Here is a 17,450-nt window from a genome sequence, read left to right on the forward strand (position 1 = left end):
GATCGTTATAGAAGTTTTTAACTTCCCTCAAAGTACAAACAGAGCTCATGTCTGCTATTTGGATTGTAAAATCAAAATGTCTTCACTATTAGTGATGTTCCAAAGGAGCTTGCAGCTTTTTCAGTGTCAAGCTTGTATCCTGCTACTTTCTCATTCATCAGTCAAGGCCACAGGGGGTCTTCCCCTATGTACCAATAGCATTGTGAACATTTGCTTTTCTGCCTTTCCATCCACCAGTAGAAAGCTTGGGGACAAATCTAATAACAACAACAGCACAAATTCACAAGTATGCACCAACTGCTTTGTGCTGCTCCTACAACTGAAAGCAGCTATAAACCCAGTTTTGCCATCTGGTTTGAGGAAGTGTGGGATTGCCTTGCCTGCTGAGCAGAGCAGTACAGGGAACTGGATAAATATATATCAGAAATCCTCTTCCTGGTGGATGTTATTCTAGTGGTGAATGTCACCTACCCTTGTTGCAACCATCATTTCTTTCCCTGTGGAGGAGGGGGCAGGACTCCTTCTGGAGCTTACCATTGACATTTCTGTTTCTGCTGCAATGATCTGTTGCTGGTTTGACAGCTCTGAGGGTACAAACTTCCTCCCGTAACACTTCTATGACCCGAGTTTCAGACTCCACAACCAAAGCACATAAGAATCTTCTGAAGGCATTCATGGTGCTGATTTTTCAGACGTGGACAGCTGTCCATCAAGAAGGGCAATCATCTGCTGGAGACTGATTGCTGTTGAGCTGGATTGGCTTTGGAGCAGCAAAATGAAAGTACAAAGGATGCAAAGTTCAAAGCTAAAAATTGGGAATTAAAAACCACAGGGGTTAACTGCCTTGCCTCCTGTCACACAGGAAGCCTGTCCTGCAGTGGGAGTCCTGATCTGATGTGTAAAATAGATATCTCAGTGCTTTTCATCTTTCTTTATCAATTCACTCTGCCCTGTGCTGCCAAATCTGCTTTTCTTTGCAGACAGCTAAATATGTTGCCTCCACAGCACTTGGAATTGAACCTGATCTTTTTGATGGGAAGGTAAAAACAATAACAATGCCTCGCTCCACTGCTGCAGCTAGGGTTGAGGAAGACTTGCGCATTTCCTTCATGCTAAGCGTGCCCTATAGCATGGTTACAGCAGTCTGGGGCCACTTTCTGTCCTATTTGCAGTGCATCATCCAACACACTCGTGACCTTTCAGTGCAAAAGGGCAGAACATTATCCAAGTGATGGCGTAGTTCCTGCTTAATGTTTCCAGACTCCGTCCGCTCCTGACTGTAAGGAAACACATCTGAAGCCTGCCTCTGCTGAAACTGGAACATGGTGTGCTCTGCTATTTGTAGTTTCCTGCTGCCGACAGTGGATACGCAGTTACTATTCCTCTTGCTTCCTCCATGAACATTAGAATGGGTCCAAAAATAATTGAAGGCAGTATGTTCCGATGGAATATTTTTGCATTTGCACAAATTTCCTCTTTATTTTGCTTGCCAATTTTGATAGGGAGCATTTTGAGGCTGTTTCAGCTTCTCCAACTTGGCACCGCTGGGAGGCACAGGAATGCTCCCCTGATCAGTATGGCAAGAGAAAGTGTTTTGGCATCTGAATACAGACTTTAAACTCATTTTTAAGGATGAATATAGCATATTATAACCACGAAGGTCTGCTTTAACTAATGAAGACAAGAAAACCCAAATGCTCTAAAGGGCAATGAAGCCCACACACCTAGAAAAAGAGGAGAAAGAGGCCCGCACATATAGAAAAAGAGAAGAAAGCTGCTTTATTTATTGCTTTGATCCTCAAGAAGGTTAGGTGATAAGAGCCTTGCTGTCAGGAAATAATGTAATTAAACTGTGCATGAGGTTCACAGACTTATTGTGCAGCATCTTTCAGATGTAGCTGTGTGATTATTCCTAAATGAATGTCTTCCTGGCCTGGCTGAAATGTTTTAAATGGCCCACACTTGGCAGAGCTTGAGGTCGTCAAAGTATATCTTAAATTAGCCTTCATATCTATTTATAGGGAACACATAAAGGTGGGTGTGCAGTTGAGAGGTTGCCTCCTCAGGAGCTGGTGATGGTTTAAGAGGTGAAACCAGGAGCATGGTCTGTGGATCCTTTCCAGGAGTATCACTGTCATTTTAAACCAGGTCACTCTGGCTTTTCTTCTTAGATATCATGCACGTTATGAAAACTAATTCAGAAATGTTTTCTTGAACCTTCATGTATTGCAAGGCCCTTCCATATTACTTGGCATCAAAATCCTGGATGCCTTACATCCTGCACAGGTGCTGAAAAGGTGTCGAAAGCAAAACAGTCTCAAGTTGAGGAATTTTGCTCAATTTATTGCTAATCAACACAAACTTCTGATCTCGATTTGGGTGTTGAGAGGAAAAAGTAGGACACACTCCCATAAACACCTGTTCTTCCCCAGACTAAATTTCCCTGATTTTTGTTGTGGTTTATACCCAGTCCATCAGAATTCTTCTGGTGGGGTGACAGGCAGTGGGGGATGTTGGGGAAAATATTTTGAGGAAATATTGAGTTTCAAGGAAAATATGAGTTTCTTTCTGCTGCTGTTACAGCTGTTCTCTGATTCTTAAAATTTTTCTGCTGCTGTTCCTTAATGTCCCTGCCCTGGCATGGGCCACCCACCATCCCTCGGGGGTGTCCCTGCCCGCTTTGCCATGGAGGACCCCACAGAGTCTCCAGGCCTCAGCAGCCACCATTTTCTTTCCCTAACACCTTGTATCGAGGCGCTTCTCTGGCTGACGGACATTTTGGCGCAATGGTCGGGCTCTGGCGTGTGGCGGTTTTCCCCGCTGGGGCCCCCCTCAGTGCCAGAGCCGGCGGGAACCAGCCGGGACCAGCTCGGGGCGGCTCACGGCCTCCTGACAGGCCGCCCCGCTGCGCCAGCTGTCACTCACGATCGTTGCACAGGGGAATGCGCAAGCACCCTTACACCCAGCCAAATTAGTTTTTACAATCCTTTCAGCCCTGGGGAATCAGAAGTCACTGTGAGGGGTGAGTTGGATTTTAAGGTTTTTACCAACAAGACTGTTCACTGAGGTAGGCCCTGAGGCAGCCCCATGAAAACCCGGGGCACTGCCAAGGGGGTGGCAAGGCCTGGTGCCACCTCTGGAATGCATGTCCCCAGGCGGGGACACCGTCTGCCCTCCCAGCTTGCCAGGTTTGCTGATGTTGAGGGAAAGCATTGAACCAGTTGGTTCATGGGATGGGGATTTGGAGTGGTGGACACCCTGAAATCGAGCAGAAAGCTGACATCCTCGCCTTTGCGTCTGCGCAGAGATCCCAGCTCCAGCCCCACGGTGTCATGACATGTCGGGAGTTTTAACCTATGATTACACCACAGCTGTATCTCTGGGCCTCAGACACAGGTGATTTTGGTAGGGGAAACGCCACACTTCTGATGATACAAAACAGTAAACATCTGTCTGGCTGTTTTGTTTTTAATGGCAGCTGTTTGGAGTCACAGGAATGTCACATGTTAAGCCAGGAATTGAACCAGGGTCTATAATAAAGTCACCAAACTCATACAGCATTTTCAACTGAATGAAATTGACTCTCACAGATTCTGAAAACTGAGAGAAAGATCCCTCATCTGGGGACCCACTCTGATCTTTTCATAATTTACACTGTTTTTTCCATTCATGAGGCTGTTGTCTATTTATCTCTTTTAGTATTACATTTCCTATCCAGCCAATGAATTAATTTGCACTTAAGACAGCAAGCAGTTCTCTGTAGATGATCTGTGCCCAGGAAAGGCCATTTCCATTTCAAGGAACAGAAAATCCTTACCAGGAATGCCCAAGTGTTTGATGTCACTAAGTGTGGTGGAAAGGCACAATATTTCAAAAAGCAAGCAAACAACGCAGATGCATAAAATACCCCCAGATATCATTAGTCATATTTATGTGTTCAGGATCTGTAATTTTATCCCACCCTCAACAACAAAATTATTGCTTCTCTATTCAGCATTATAGGAATCACGTACCTTACTTTGTGCATGGCTGTGGCTTGATATCTGTCAGGAAAAAAACACAGATCTCTTACTCTGGCATTTAGTAGGAACATTCAGCATGAGTATGTTGGAAATGCTGCTCTGATATTCATACAAAGCTATTTGTCACATCACACATCTAGCTAATTTTCTAGTGGGTTGACAGTTGGGCCCATTGTCTGGAATACTTTAATGTGCTGTAGCTTAAACTTATGTATTCTATGAATCATATACACAGATATTTATAATGGAAAAACTGTGTTCATGCAGCATTGAGGTTACACAAATACAGCTGTGGGTCTGAATCTTCAGCTGGTGTAAATTGGCCTCATTGGAATGACACCAATTTACCCTGGCTGTGGACCGTGCTGAATGCTTGTGAAAGGGAAAGATCTGGCAGAAGTGTCTCCTTGTCCGTCACGTCTGTAAACAAGAGACAAACACAAAAACAAATACAACTTTGTATTTAGGCCTTGGCTTAGCAAAGCATTTAGATGTACGCTGAGTTCTATTTTAAACCTACAAGTACTTTGATTTAATTAAGGCTGTATTTATAGAGTGGCATTAGGAATTACAGCAGATTGGAATTTTTTTCTGTTGAAGCAGTTTTCACCAAATTTGTTGATTCATGAAAAAAATGAAATGTGCTATCAAAAGTTTTCTTTAAGTCCAAAATTTATTCTAGGGCCAGTACACTCCTGTCTGAGAACAGCCATTTTCTTAGTGACCCTTCATGTAGCCAGCCCAGTGTCAGGGCCCTGTGGGCACTGATAGGTTTTAATGACCCTGACCAGCCTCACGTGGGGCCTCCAAGCCCCCTACCCCCACGGGCCAGGAGCCCCACTGCAGCTCAGCTGTGGGATATCAGCCTCCAGCTTTGCCACAGCCCTGCCCTGCCTGGCCACGGGCCCTGCTGACCCAGGCACTGATCCATTGACTGATTTTGTGGCATGACCTGGGACCTGCCTTGTGCCTGTGGACCTGTGCTGCGATCATGGGGCTGTGTCTGAGCCTGGTTACCTCACTGGACCTGATCCAGACCTGCTGATTGGCTTCCTGGCTTAAGCTTTGACTTGTCTCATCACCACAACTTGCCTGATGATCTCTTGATTAAAACTGGTTGCTATCAAACCTCAGGGGCTGTGGGACAGGCTTTGACTAATAAGTCCCCTGTCCTGCCTGCTGGGTCTTTGTTTCTGGCTCCTCATCCCATGAGGAGCAGCTAGCCTGGACAGCCAGAGTCAGCCCTCTGTTTTGCTGAATTTAGTTCAGAGGCTTGAGTGGAGGGGTTTTTCTGTATTCTAGGTAAGTGTCCTGATTATTTAGACTATTGGCTCTTCTCATGTGCTCCTTTGTGGAGGTGTTGCAGTTCTGTTGGCCTTTTCCAGATGTATAGGTGGAACTAGATATGGCTAGTTCTAATTAAGCTGTGGTTCTGATGCTTGTCTGGAATTACTAGGGGACTTGCTTGATTGATTGCCTTTTATAAAGGTAGCTCCCATGCAAATCTTTCCAGGATCAGGCCCTTGCATATCAGTGTGGACTGTGTATGTACAACAAATCTCTTGTATGGTATTTATTTTTTTGTTCAAATGCTGGCTAAATTCAGTTGCAAGAGATGTAAGGAATATGGCTTGATTTATCGTTAATTGAATTGTTGTGAATACTTGAACCCACTTAAAGAGATAGGAATAGACCTTGTAGCTGGAAACTTAGTGAACCTCAAGAGAGGGACTCTGGCAGTTACTGTTCTGTGTGTTATTATTTTGTTTATATCGTGTAAACATATGAAAATGAACTTGCTTAGCTGTAGATGCCCTCAGAGTGGAACTTTCCACCTGCTGTTGTAGATTAGTCAATTTAACACTGGCTGGATAGTTTTGAAAATCCAAAATGCACATGGACTCTTCTATGGACCTCTCTTTAATAAGCAATGTGTGCTTATCGCCAGCATTTTCCAACCTGTGGATCATGGATATCGAGTTCCTTAATAGTTGGTAAAGGTATTCAATAAAACAGATTTATTATCCATAGACTTTAATTTGCTATAGCACTTGCCTTGAAAAATTTTATGGGGTCCACAAATTGGAAAAGATTGAAAACCACTGATCTCATAGGGATTTCATCTGGCGTATAATTAGTCATCTGCCCTCTAGTCAACTACAGGCAAGATATTCTTTTAGATTAACACTTTTTTTTCTCTTTGTTAGCAGCATATGGAGACATAGTAGGAGAATACATTTATGCCTGGTGCATTACAAGTAAGACTGACTGGAGTTTATTACAAAACCCTTTCCTATACTTTTTCTAAGTGCTCTAGAGTTTGCTCTTCTTATCTGGAACATTACCCGAGTTGTGCTTGTCAGAGCAAATCCAGTCAACACTACTGGTCTTTGTCAATATTTATGCAGGAGGCTACCAAGAGAAAAGATAGTGAAGTAATGCAGAAGGTACTCATGTTGATTCAGTAGCTGTTGCTCTCCCATTTTTGTATCTTCTTTTCCGAAGTTGATGCCAGAAGCACTGCACAGGTGATCTCAGATGATGTCAGCTGGAGTATTTCCAGCAAAAAATCAACATTCCACAAAGTCCTATTAGAACCTTAGCTTAGGTAGAAAGATAACCATGAACTAGAACAAGTGCAGAGAGAGGCTGTGTATCTTATGAAGAAATAGAGCTGGGCTCTAGTAAAACAAACAGCAGGAGAGACAATGAACCCTTCCTATCCACACTGGAAAAGGTTAAACACCTGGGAGGAGAACTTTTTTAACTTAAAGGACAGTGTTGACCTAAGAGCAAATGTGTGTGAACTAGCCATGAGTCTGATGTAGGTCAGAGAGTATATGAAGAGTTCAGTAACAGGAGCAGAAAGTTTCTGGAACTGCTTCTCATAGGAGGAGCTGAGCTGTGGCACTTAACTAGTTTTCAGGTGGAGCTTCATCCCTTTATGAAAGGAAATTTTATACTGTGGTTAGCTGCCAAAAGCAGTGATTGGACTTGACCTGAATGTCCCTTTGGGACTGCTTTCTTGATATGTATACTATATTGTTTTTCAAGATGGTGTGGTTATAATGGTTATCATTCTGCCCTTACTTACCAGTATGAGTTTGATATTTATGGCTCAGAACTTACAGAGAAGATGATTTTCTACAAGCAGGTTCATAATTAATTCCAGCCGTAGTATAGTGTTAGATGTATTTGGGATTTATTATTTTTAGCAAGTATAAACAATTTCATTAATAAATATATTCAGTTCATTTGCTGCCAAAACCATGAAGGCTGTAATCCTCCCATCAGTACCACTTGGCATAGGGTGTACTGTCAGCTGTGTGATGGGAACCTCATCCTGTGGTGCTCTGCACCACTGTTTCAGAATCCAGTGCTAATGCTCCTCAGCGAGCTCTGACAAAAGCCAGAGAACAGAGGTTATTACTGGAAATGATGTTATGAATCTCATTTTATCTGAGGTAGGGCTGGACTGCACACAGTCTGCATACATACATGCTGTTCCATATCCGTGTGTTTCTTCTCTGTTCCCAAACAGCTGTTCTCGCCCTGTACTCACTAGCCTGCCAGATGTTACAAATCCAGGGAAAGTATGGAGACACATTCTCCCTCCATAGGACTTATTCATGACCAGCTTGAGACCTGCTGTTTGGTCTAACACTTAACCTGGATTTTCTAGTAACTCATCAACTATGATGACAAAACATGAAGTTAAGAACTCATTGTTGCCAGCACAACTGATGTTGGAGGTATGATCTGATACCCTAACTCTCAAGTGAAGTGGCCTCAAGACCACATATGTAATAATTACTGGTGCACGTGTGATCATTAACAACAGTTAGGGTAGATGCTTTAGCGAAGCATTGGGTGGAGACCCTTTGGATCATTCTTAGTTCTTCTGACTCTCTTATAAGAGACTAATTTCCTTAATTAGATGTAGTACTTAACATTCTTCAGCATATGCATTCACTTTCCTTTATGTATTGTTAGAAACAGGGACTACAAGAGATAATCACATTGAAAGTTTATCTTCTGTTTTAAGTATGCTTAACCCCTCCCCCCAGCTACTCAGTCACTGGAAATCTGGAGACCAATTAAGTAGTTAAGAGTTTATCAACAGCAATGTGGAGAAGTGCCAGTCTGGGAGACATTGAGGACAGTTGGTTCACATGTTTTAAGTGATATAATGTCCAATCTTACTTATTCTGCACTCCTGTTTAGTGTGAATTCATAACTGCAGGAATGATTAGCAGACTTAAGAGAAGAATTAACTTGCTGGCAGTCAGCACGACTCCAACTAAGAATTCTGTAAGTCAAAGGAATAATTAAAGATCCATTAATTTTATGATGATCATTAGATTAGGCTAGGTTTGTTAGGGCAGTCTTTTTCATTAATTGGATGAGATCCATTGATAAGTTCTGTATAGCAATGTTACTATGACACAGAAAATCTCAGTTAGCTGAGACTGTATCTGGTTTAAGCTGATCTCACAGGGCACACTCTCCAGATTCTGCTATTTACTGTACCAAAAACTCATTCATTTGACAGGGAAACTAACTTATCAAAGGATACATTTTTCCAGGAGCCCAAGTTGGCCCCTTGAAACCAGGGCGATCCTCGCAGGGTTGAGTGAAATAGCAATTGTTGGGTCATTGCCATGCTCACATCCTTAATGGTGTGCTTTAATTAAGCAAACTAGGCAGCACACTCACTTCAGAAACACAGGAAGCATCAGTGTTTCTCATGTGGAAAACAAGTTTAACTTGAAAGCTTTCAGGAAATATTGCTAGTAATATGGACCAGGCCAGACAATGTTGACAGACCTTCATATTGAAACCTCCTGGCCACACATTGCAAACTCTCACAGCATCATCATGAGTCACCCAACATCTGGTATTTTCTGAGCCTCAACCTCCAGTCATACTATTATGAGAAAATTATTTAAGTCCATTTGTAGACTTTGCGGTCAAAAAGAAAAGTTTGAAAACACAATCCATTAGATCTCAAAAGCAAATAAGATCCTATTTTTATGTATGTATGTATTTTTTTAAATCCCAGGACTGTTAAGCAAATCTTGTGATCTGTGGGACTGTGTGATACTTATCATTTCCATGCATCCTTGATTAGGAGGGTGAAAGTAGAAAATTTTCCGTGATGCAAGACCTGTGCAATAAAGAAAACCCAATACTATCTTCTGGGTACTTGGGAAATTGTCTACAGTTAAGTAAGCATTAAGCAGAAGTGCTTGAGAAGTCTCTGAATGAACCAGCCCTGGAAACAAAAGCAATGTTGGCAAATCCAAGCAGTACTGTACCCAGACTGTGCTCTTTTGGAGGGTCACGTTAGTATTTCCATGCAGCACTGGATTGTGCCATGCAGAGGTACCAATTCATCTGGAACTTGTTTGGGTATCTCAGATATAGTAATGCATTGCATAAGGTAGACATGTCGTCAGTCTTGCAAAGCCCTGGTTGTTGTGTAAAGCAAGAGTGATTGTAAATACTGCTTATTCATTAAGAGCCAAGAGAAATTAAAGTTTTTACAGAGCAAAGTCCATCATTAACCCTACTTTAGACCATAGTGAATCTGCGTCTTTTTTCTCTACACTCATTCCTAGGCATCTTACTTTATTTTCTGCCTGCTCCAAACCACGTGAAACTCAAAACTCTTCATTCTCTGGGCTTTCAAGTGAGACTTGAGAGAGTCGCGGAGAGACTCCAGACCCTATTGATGGGGGATAATTTGCTACAGGCATAGGCCAGCTGAAACCAAAGTAACTTTTTATGAATAATATAATAGAAAGATTCAAAGTCTAAATCGAAATTGAGTCTTTTCCAAAATCTGTGATTGTCCATGAATAGAAGAAGTTTCAAAAACATACTGTTTTGGAAGGTGGTACAGATCTCATCATTGAGGTCTGTTGCTCAGTGTTGCTCAAAATTCCTGAAGGTCATCCTTTCAACTGCTATTGTGTATTTCAGTTGATTAAACAAGACAAAAAGATTAATCATCTTTTAAATATCCTTTTTTTTTTCTTTATAGTTTATTATTGTATTTTAAAAGGCAGAAGCATGGTTTAACTTAACCTAGATTCTCATCCAATAATATGTGTATAGATTAGATGGAGGAAATGCTCCCTATCCACAGAATAATAGATTACTAGTTTAAATTACTCGTCTTAAAAAGATACTGCTTCGGCTTTGCTGACCATAAAATATTAGATTTACTGTTTATTTTTAGTGGATTGCTGCCAGTTTTCTTCTCCCTGAATGTCTTTAGATTGTTTAAAGCATTAAAAAATGTTCACATCAAACATGTATCTACTTACAAGAAAGCTGTGTTAGTTTCTCAGCAGAGATGTAAAAGCTTGTTGTTGGGACACGAACTTTGCTGTTATGGAATTTTTCTTTCATTATTGGCTTTATGGCTTTTTTTTTTCCCTTTAAGCCCACAAGTGTGGCAAATTATTTTATGCTTATTAAATCTTAATAAAGTGAGAAAAAGGAATCCAACGAGAAAGCTTTAGGTGTCTCTTCAGGTTATATTAGGTAGTTTCCTTCTGTTTAATTGGCAGTAATGTTTTAAACCCCTGACCTCATCCTTGCAAAAATCTTGTTATTTATACTTTCTGAAAAAATGGTGATAGGCCTGATTTTGATCAGCTCCATGGGTACAAATGAGAAAGTAACTGTGTCAATTATATTACTTTGGACTTGCATCATTGTAACTTGAATCAAATTTGGCCTTTAAGACTATTTATCGACACAAAATACAAGCTAGTATAGACTCTGTAGTTGCAATTGTATTTTCATAAATAAAAGATTAAGAAGTCAGGCATATGTGACAGATTGTTGGGACCAGGTCAGTGTAGTGTGTCTGGTGGCACTGGAGCACTTGCAATGTTCATTTGCATTTTGATGAAAGGGATATTTAATATTGTTTCTGGAAATCTCCTTCCTAAAGCAGTGCACTCCCATGCCAAATCAAGTGCTCAGCATGAAATGCTGAGTTTATTGAAGGAATCTTAGGTGATCCATACCTGGCCTTTTCTCTACTCTTAGGAGTACCATCTCTACAGGAAACGGGTAACTGACCCTGAGAAACTACATGCAGTGCCTGAGCAGTGGGCTCTGAGTGTTCTTCAGCTGTCACAGGTCAAAAATTGTTATTCAGTGCTAAAGAACGAAACAGCTCTTGACTGGAGGACACGTAAATGTTATAACAAAGATCCGGACTGATCCTTTGACTGTAAGGTGGTTGCTTAGAAGCTGCATCACTTGCCTTTTCACCCTAAAATACTTTCTTTAACACCAGGGACTGTATTGACCTGACCTCCACTGCCTCTATAATTATTTTTTTCTTTCCTTACAACAAATTAATAAGTTGGTTTTTTTAATTATGGAAGAGTCCTTATTAATGGACAGTTCTCCAGCTTGCTGGGATGGAGATGAGGGAACACAGTTTGAAGGGATTCTGTAACAAAAACATTTGCAGAAAAGAAGAAATCTGAGATTGTAATGCCTGCAGACAGGAGTAAAGAATGAACAGTTCTCAGTTTGAATGCATTTAGTCTCTAACACAACACAGAACAAGCTAAAACATAAACACACTATCTCCTAGCTGACTTGTGACAGCTTATAATGAACGTGCTGCAGGTTTAAGTGTCACCTTAACGTGCTACAAAATAAGGAATGAGTTTCACTGGCTTTATTCAATATATTTCTACCTGTGTCTGAAGTATTGAACTATCCATTTTGCCTGGAAATACATTTGGAAGTGGGAGAAGCTGAAATGTGTGCTCTTTATAGATATTAATAAAATACTTTTTTTTTCTTCATCCCAAAAATAATAAATGGAAGATAGACTGGGTTCTGGCTTTGGAATTGGAAAGATCTAGGAAATATAAGTGTAGGAAGTCAACTGGCTATTTGGATGTAACATTTGGAAACTTCATGTATAGATGAAAAAGAAAGGGGGGTGAGAAAATCCCATCAATAATATTTATGGAATTTTTGGTCCATTTCTGGATTAAGGGTACTTTATGAACTGCTAGATCTTCGGTCAGTGAAGCAACCCCTGATTTTAGGTCCCTCTGCTGCCATCTTTCTATATATGAAATTCCCATTACTTATAGGAAAAGACTATGGGATCAGCTTACTGAGGAACATGCTTTATGAATTATGTTTCCTGACCTATCATTCTGTTAATAACGAAATATGGTGATAACTTAAATGCTTCCATTGCTCGACAAAAGCTTATTTTGATGAGGAACATAGATGAGGGGTTTTTGTGCCTGTTGCATATACATCTGTCTCGGAACTGTAGAATTTTTATATTTTGCACTGTCTCCTATTTTTTTTATCCCTGTCTAACACTTTTTTTTTTTTTTTTTTCCCTCTGTCCTATGTGAATACTTCTAGATGTTTGACTGGATCAGCCACAATAAAGAGTTGTTCCTGCAAAGCCACACAGAGATCGGCGTGAGCTACCAACATGCCCTTGACCTACAGACGCAGCACAATCACTTTGCCATGAATTCCATGGTGAGTTGAGGGCACGCTGTGAACAGTGAGTCTGCGCACGTGAGGAAAGGGCTGGCACGTGAGGCCACCTCCAGTTCAGAAAGCACTATGGACCTTTGAGAGGTGAAGTAAGGAAGGTCAGGCTGGGCTGTGGCAGAGTGTTGCTGTATCCACCCAGACACTGATATATGATTATTTCCCTGACTTAAGAGCAGCACAGTCCTGTGGAGTTTGTTTACATTTTGGAGAGCAAATACAATATATTTTTTAAGTTTTTGACATTTCTTTGACTGGGAATTAATGAGAGCTGTAGGTGGCACCTCAATAATTTATGCTTCTCCCCCCACAGCCTGCTAAGGCACTTTTCAAAACTTTGAAAAAGAGACACTAATCAAGCTGTCAGTTGTGGCCACAGTGGGATTTTGGCTTTTTCAGTAGTTAATCGGTCAGTCTTTTTGAATACAACTCAATTTATCTTGGATATTTTTTTTTTTAAAATAAGCATCCTTATACATTTATAAGTGCTTTGCTTACTTTTGTATTCTTTCCAGGCATAAGGTATTTGTTCTGGAAACTGCTCTGCTTTCAGCACAGAAATGAGGACAGAATGTATTGATATTTTGATTGTTGCACTGGGTTTGAAAAATGTGTGCATACCCCCTGCTGCAATTGCACAACGCAGAGATGAGCCCTCTCAGAACGCTCTCTGTCAACTACACAAAAGCTTGCCCTGAGTAAACCAGCTCCTACAGGTGTACCTCTGCATGCTGTGCACGGTCAGACTACAGTTGCACCGGGGCTGAGACCTCAAAGGTGGTGGTTGATGTTTAAGTTGGTGGTGTAAGTCACTAGAGAGCCACACCCTACTATGTGACCAAAGGGCAAGGTACTCAAGAGCAGCTGTGTGAAATGTGAAAAAGGGGCCCTGACTACCTGAAGTAGTTAAAGACTGCACACCGCTTTCATAAGATCACAGGTGTTAACCCTGCTATTCTGGCCAAATTCCAGATCAGGTAATTAACTTCTCTGACCTAAATTCCACCTGGCATTTCCACCTACCTAGCTATTCCTCACTAAAGCACTGTGCCTCACTAAGGCATTGCATAACAGTGGAAGATGAGAAATGTTTATAATGTCTATTAATATATTTATTGTGATTACAATTGAAAGCAGCACTGAAAAACAAGCTCTAGGCACCTGATTGTTAAGCTTGCCATCACAATGCCATCTAGCAAAATACAGGATAGCACGGCCTCCATATAACACTGCTGCTCACAGAATCCTAACAAATAAATGTGTCCTGGAGGTTAGTGAGTTAAAAGTCATTTGTATTATGAAAGGTGCAAAGTCATTCATAATTCTTCAGAAAACACCATTAGAAGAGTAAAGCTGGAGGGCCTCTCTTTATCCTTTTTGTGGTACTGTCTGGTATTATTTTCTTAAAATAACTGGGAGCTAAACTTGGAAAGAGATAACTGTTGTTAATAGAAAATTAATGAGTGACAGGGACAGTGCCATCTAATGGAAGAAAAATTATTTTCCTCCATTCTTCTTCCATCTGTCCCCAAGTGAACTTTTGGGAATGAGGAATGCAAGGAAGTGAGACATTTGCAAAGATCTTGGGAGAACTTCTGGGGGTGGGGACATCTCCGTGGCTGTGCTGTGACTTGCAGCTGTGCCATCTCACCACCTCAGTGCTGCCAAACTCCTGTCTAATAGAGCTGCCCAGGAGAGAGACCTTTTTGGCTCAGGGGAAAGAGTGCGACAGATGATACACCTCCCATTTTGTGCTGTCTCCAGTATAACCCACACACGTTTATAGTCATATGGAAGCCCATACAGTCAGCATGAATCAATCTACAAAGAAGATTGTCTCCTCCATCTCTTTAGCATAGAAGATCTACGTGGAAGGGCAAGAATACTGGGCACCTTTAACTTTCAACCTATAAGTACAGTGAGAGATGGCACTCAATTCTGCTCTAATTAATTGAACTGAAATACATGACGCTGTGGAGGAACCCCACAATATAACAAATATGCCAAACAGTATATATGTTCTCTGATAATCCTTCTTATAGGAATATAACTCAAAGAGAGCAGTACACCTGTATGTTATTTTCCATATGCTGCTTTTTTTTTAGCTTTAGTTGAATTTTAGACCTAGAATCCCCTCTGATGATGGGCTGATGTCTTCCTTTTGGTTTTGGATCAACATTGATTCATACAGCAAACAGGCACAGTTCATTCAACTTAGATTTCTATTTAAAAAAAAAAATCTTGTGATATGTTCTCTCAGTAGGAACTTTTTTAAAAAATTCTTCAACAGATTTCAGTTGTTGAACAGAGGTTACATAAGGAGTTGTGGTATCGTTATTGACAGTATGGCAAAGTCAGGATAAAAAAGACTACAGAAATATTTCAGGATACAGATGCAACTCAGGACTACACTTTCTTCTTTTTTAAATCTAAATGAGGCTTCCATGGTATTTATCAGAAATACCAGAGTTTTACTCAGTGTTTGAAATTACTCATGATCAAATAGATTTCTTAAGACTTTCCATATTGATGAAAGGCCTGTATTTGGGTTATGTGTCTGCACAATGGCCTTTCTAGAGGGGACTTCAATGCCAGGATTGCATAGGCTGGCAAATGAGGTAAGTTTTACAGCCTGGTGAGGTTGGCTTGTGGAATTAAACAGGACTGCTGTCTTGCAGAGAGCTGGGCATCCTATTTTTGGAATAGCAGATGTGGGGGTATATCAAGCTGAAGGGACTTTTGGAAAATAGTGGGAAAATGGTAATAACCTTAAGCTGCAGTCTGCTTGAACTAACCTGGAGCTTCTGTTCTTATGTCAATATAGTGCTGCTGTCAGCAGTGATGCTCTTTTTTTTCAATGGAGCAGATTCTTGCTAGAAAAATGTGGACTGACTCCCGGTGTCCCCAAAAGTCAGTATTGTGAATATGAGGGTATTAGCATGCAGGAGATACCAGCTTGCTGCATAAGAGTGTTGGGCTGCATACTAGTCCCTGCATTTGTGGTAAAGCATGCAGGAAGACCAAGAGGAGATCGAAACTAAAATGACCCTTTCCTGGCCCCAGCCCAGCTCCTGTGGTAGATGGTAGTTTTGTCTCTTGGTACGCACGAGAACTCTATGCAAGCCTACTCGGTAGTAAGGATGAAGCCCCTGCATTTGTTCAAGGCAAGAGCCAGTGATGGTCAGCAATGGACTCCGGACAGATTGACTTACTTGAATGAAGCAAAACCAGAGAAAGGTGATCTGAACCAGATCAATTCTATGTTCAGAGTTGACGACTCTGAACATAGTGGTAGGACATTACATACCCCAAGCCTACACAGCAGTCTTGGTTGTCGGAGGAGTGGGGCTAGAAATATGGATCAGGCCTGTTTCATGTGTAACAACACTTTAGTGAAGGAGAGTCTTGCTGATAACAGAGAAATTAGTGGGAAAGAACCACCGCAGCTAACTGTAGCTTCTTGAGGCAAGATATACAAGGTCTGTATATTTTGCCAGGTTTTCTGATGCACAGTCTGATTGTGTGGGTTTTGGGTTTTTTTTATCCAATATAGTTTTCTCTAAGAAAATTACAGTCAGTGATGTCAGAAATACATAATCATGCAATTGCTACTGCACAACTGCCTTCATTAAACTGTCTTACTTTTATGGCAACATCTTGGTTCAGTTGTTCATGCTACCCTTTGATTTCTGGTGGAGACTGTTGGAAAATGGCTAGTGCATATTATTTGATTACATTTATATTGCAGTAAGAGTAGGAGGTTTAGGTCACTGTTCTAGGTGCTATACACTTTCAAAGGAAGAAATAGCCTTTGCCTTACAGTCTGTTGCCAAAGGCTCTGCTCTTACAATATTTATATACATAAATTACTTGCACATCAAGAATCTTCTTGCATTAAGTTACCCACTGATAAATATTTGTGAAGTTAAGGATTAGGATTAAGTCATGGAAGGCAGAAGGTGTTAGAAAACTATAGCTCTGGTGAATTTACTATTAGGTATATACTCATTTGTGTTTATAATCCAATATTCCTCAATCTCTTCATGTAATACCCTTGGCTGCAAAAAGAAAATGACAGGAATCCTTTCCTGTTTCTTTACCAGAGAATGGGGAGGTTATTACCCTCAGATCTGTTTGCAATCCCAGGTAGAGTATTGTGACCCATCCAAGTCTGAAAACGTAAGATTCTGGTGAGTTTTAATAAATTAAAACATTCATATCAGACTCAAATCTGATGAGCCTTCAAGCTCTCTCACGCTAATTACAAAACTGAAATATTTAGCTACCGTGCTTTGGGCTCAAGACATGGAGGTTGGTTCCAGAAGAATGACTTTTCAAACCCAGTTAAATGGTGCTGCATTTTTTTTTTATATAAATCTTTTGGTTTCTGAATCTCGAGGGTGAACTAGATTACACTGTAAACTTTTTCTCTGGGAATTTGCTTTATAATTGTGATTTTGCTAGAAATTCACTTTATAATTTAGCTACACCGTTTTTTATGCAATATATTAGTCCCAGCAACTGTTGGATTGAGAGTAGTTCAGCTATCTGAGTAACAAAATAATGAAAACTTGAAGGGCTTTTATTGGGTGTGGGGCTTGGGGTTGTTTATGGCTTTGGGGGTTTGTTTTGTTTTGTTGATACATTAAAATCAGTATTGAGAGAAGATATGGAGGAGGACAATGTAGCTGAGGAAGGCTGTATGTTTTGCAGGGAAAAACCCTACAGACTTCAGTGGAAGTTGGATCAGATCTTGGATCTCTAAGGTGTTTTGTTTTGATATATATTTTTTTTTCTTTACACTATGCCTAGTGTCCTTTGAGCCTGGCATAACTAATAATAGTTAAAATATTCTCTTAAGTTCCT

The 17,450-nt window shown here is 40.8% G+C and overlaps 1 protein-coding gene across 6 annotated transcripts in view; it reads left to right on the forward strand.

Annotated features, from left to right (window-relative positions):
* The window catches only part of KALRN (kalirin RhoGEF kinase), a 534,707-nt gene that overhangs the window by 225,972 nt on the left and 291,285 nt on the right, over positions 1-17,450 (forward strand). For all 6 annotated transcript variants that reach the window (XR_012777086.1, XR_012777087.1, XM_075511732.1 and 3 more), the window contains exon 7: positions 12,447-12,569. Coding sequence is in view for 4 of the 6 variants with exons in the window: in XM_075511732.1 (XP_075367847.1) it covers positions 12,447-12,569 (123 nt within the window). In the remaining 2 variants the exon portion in view is untranslated. The remainder of the gene's footprint in view (positions 1-12,446; positions 12,570-17,450) is intronic.

The sequence above is a fragment of the Mycteria americana genome, chromosome 9 (assembly GCF_035582795.1).
Source record: "Mycteria americana isolate JAX WOST 10 ecotype Jacksonville Zoo and Gardens chromosome 9, USCA_MyAme_1.0, whole genome shotgun sequence".
Lineage (NCBI taxonomy): Eukaryota > Metazoa > Chordata > Aves > Ciconiiformes > Ciconiidae > Mycteria > Mycteria americana.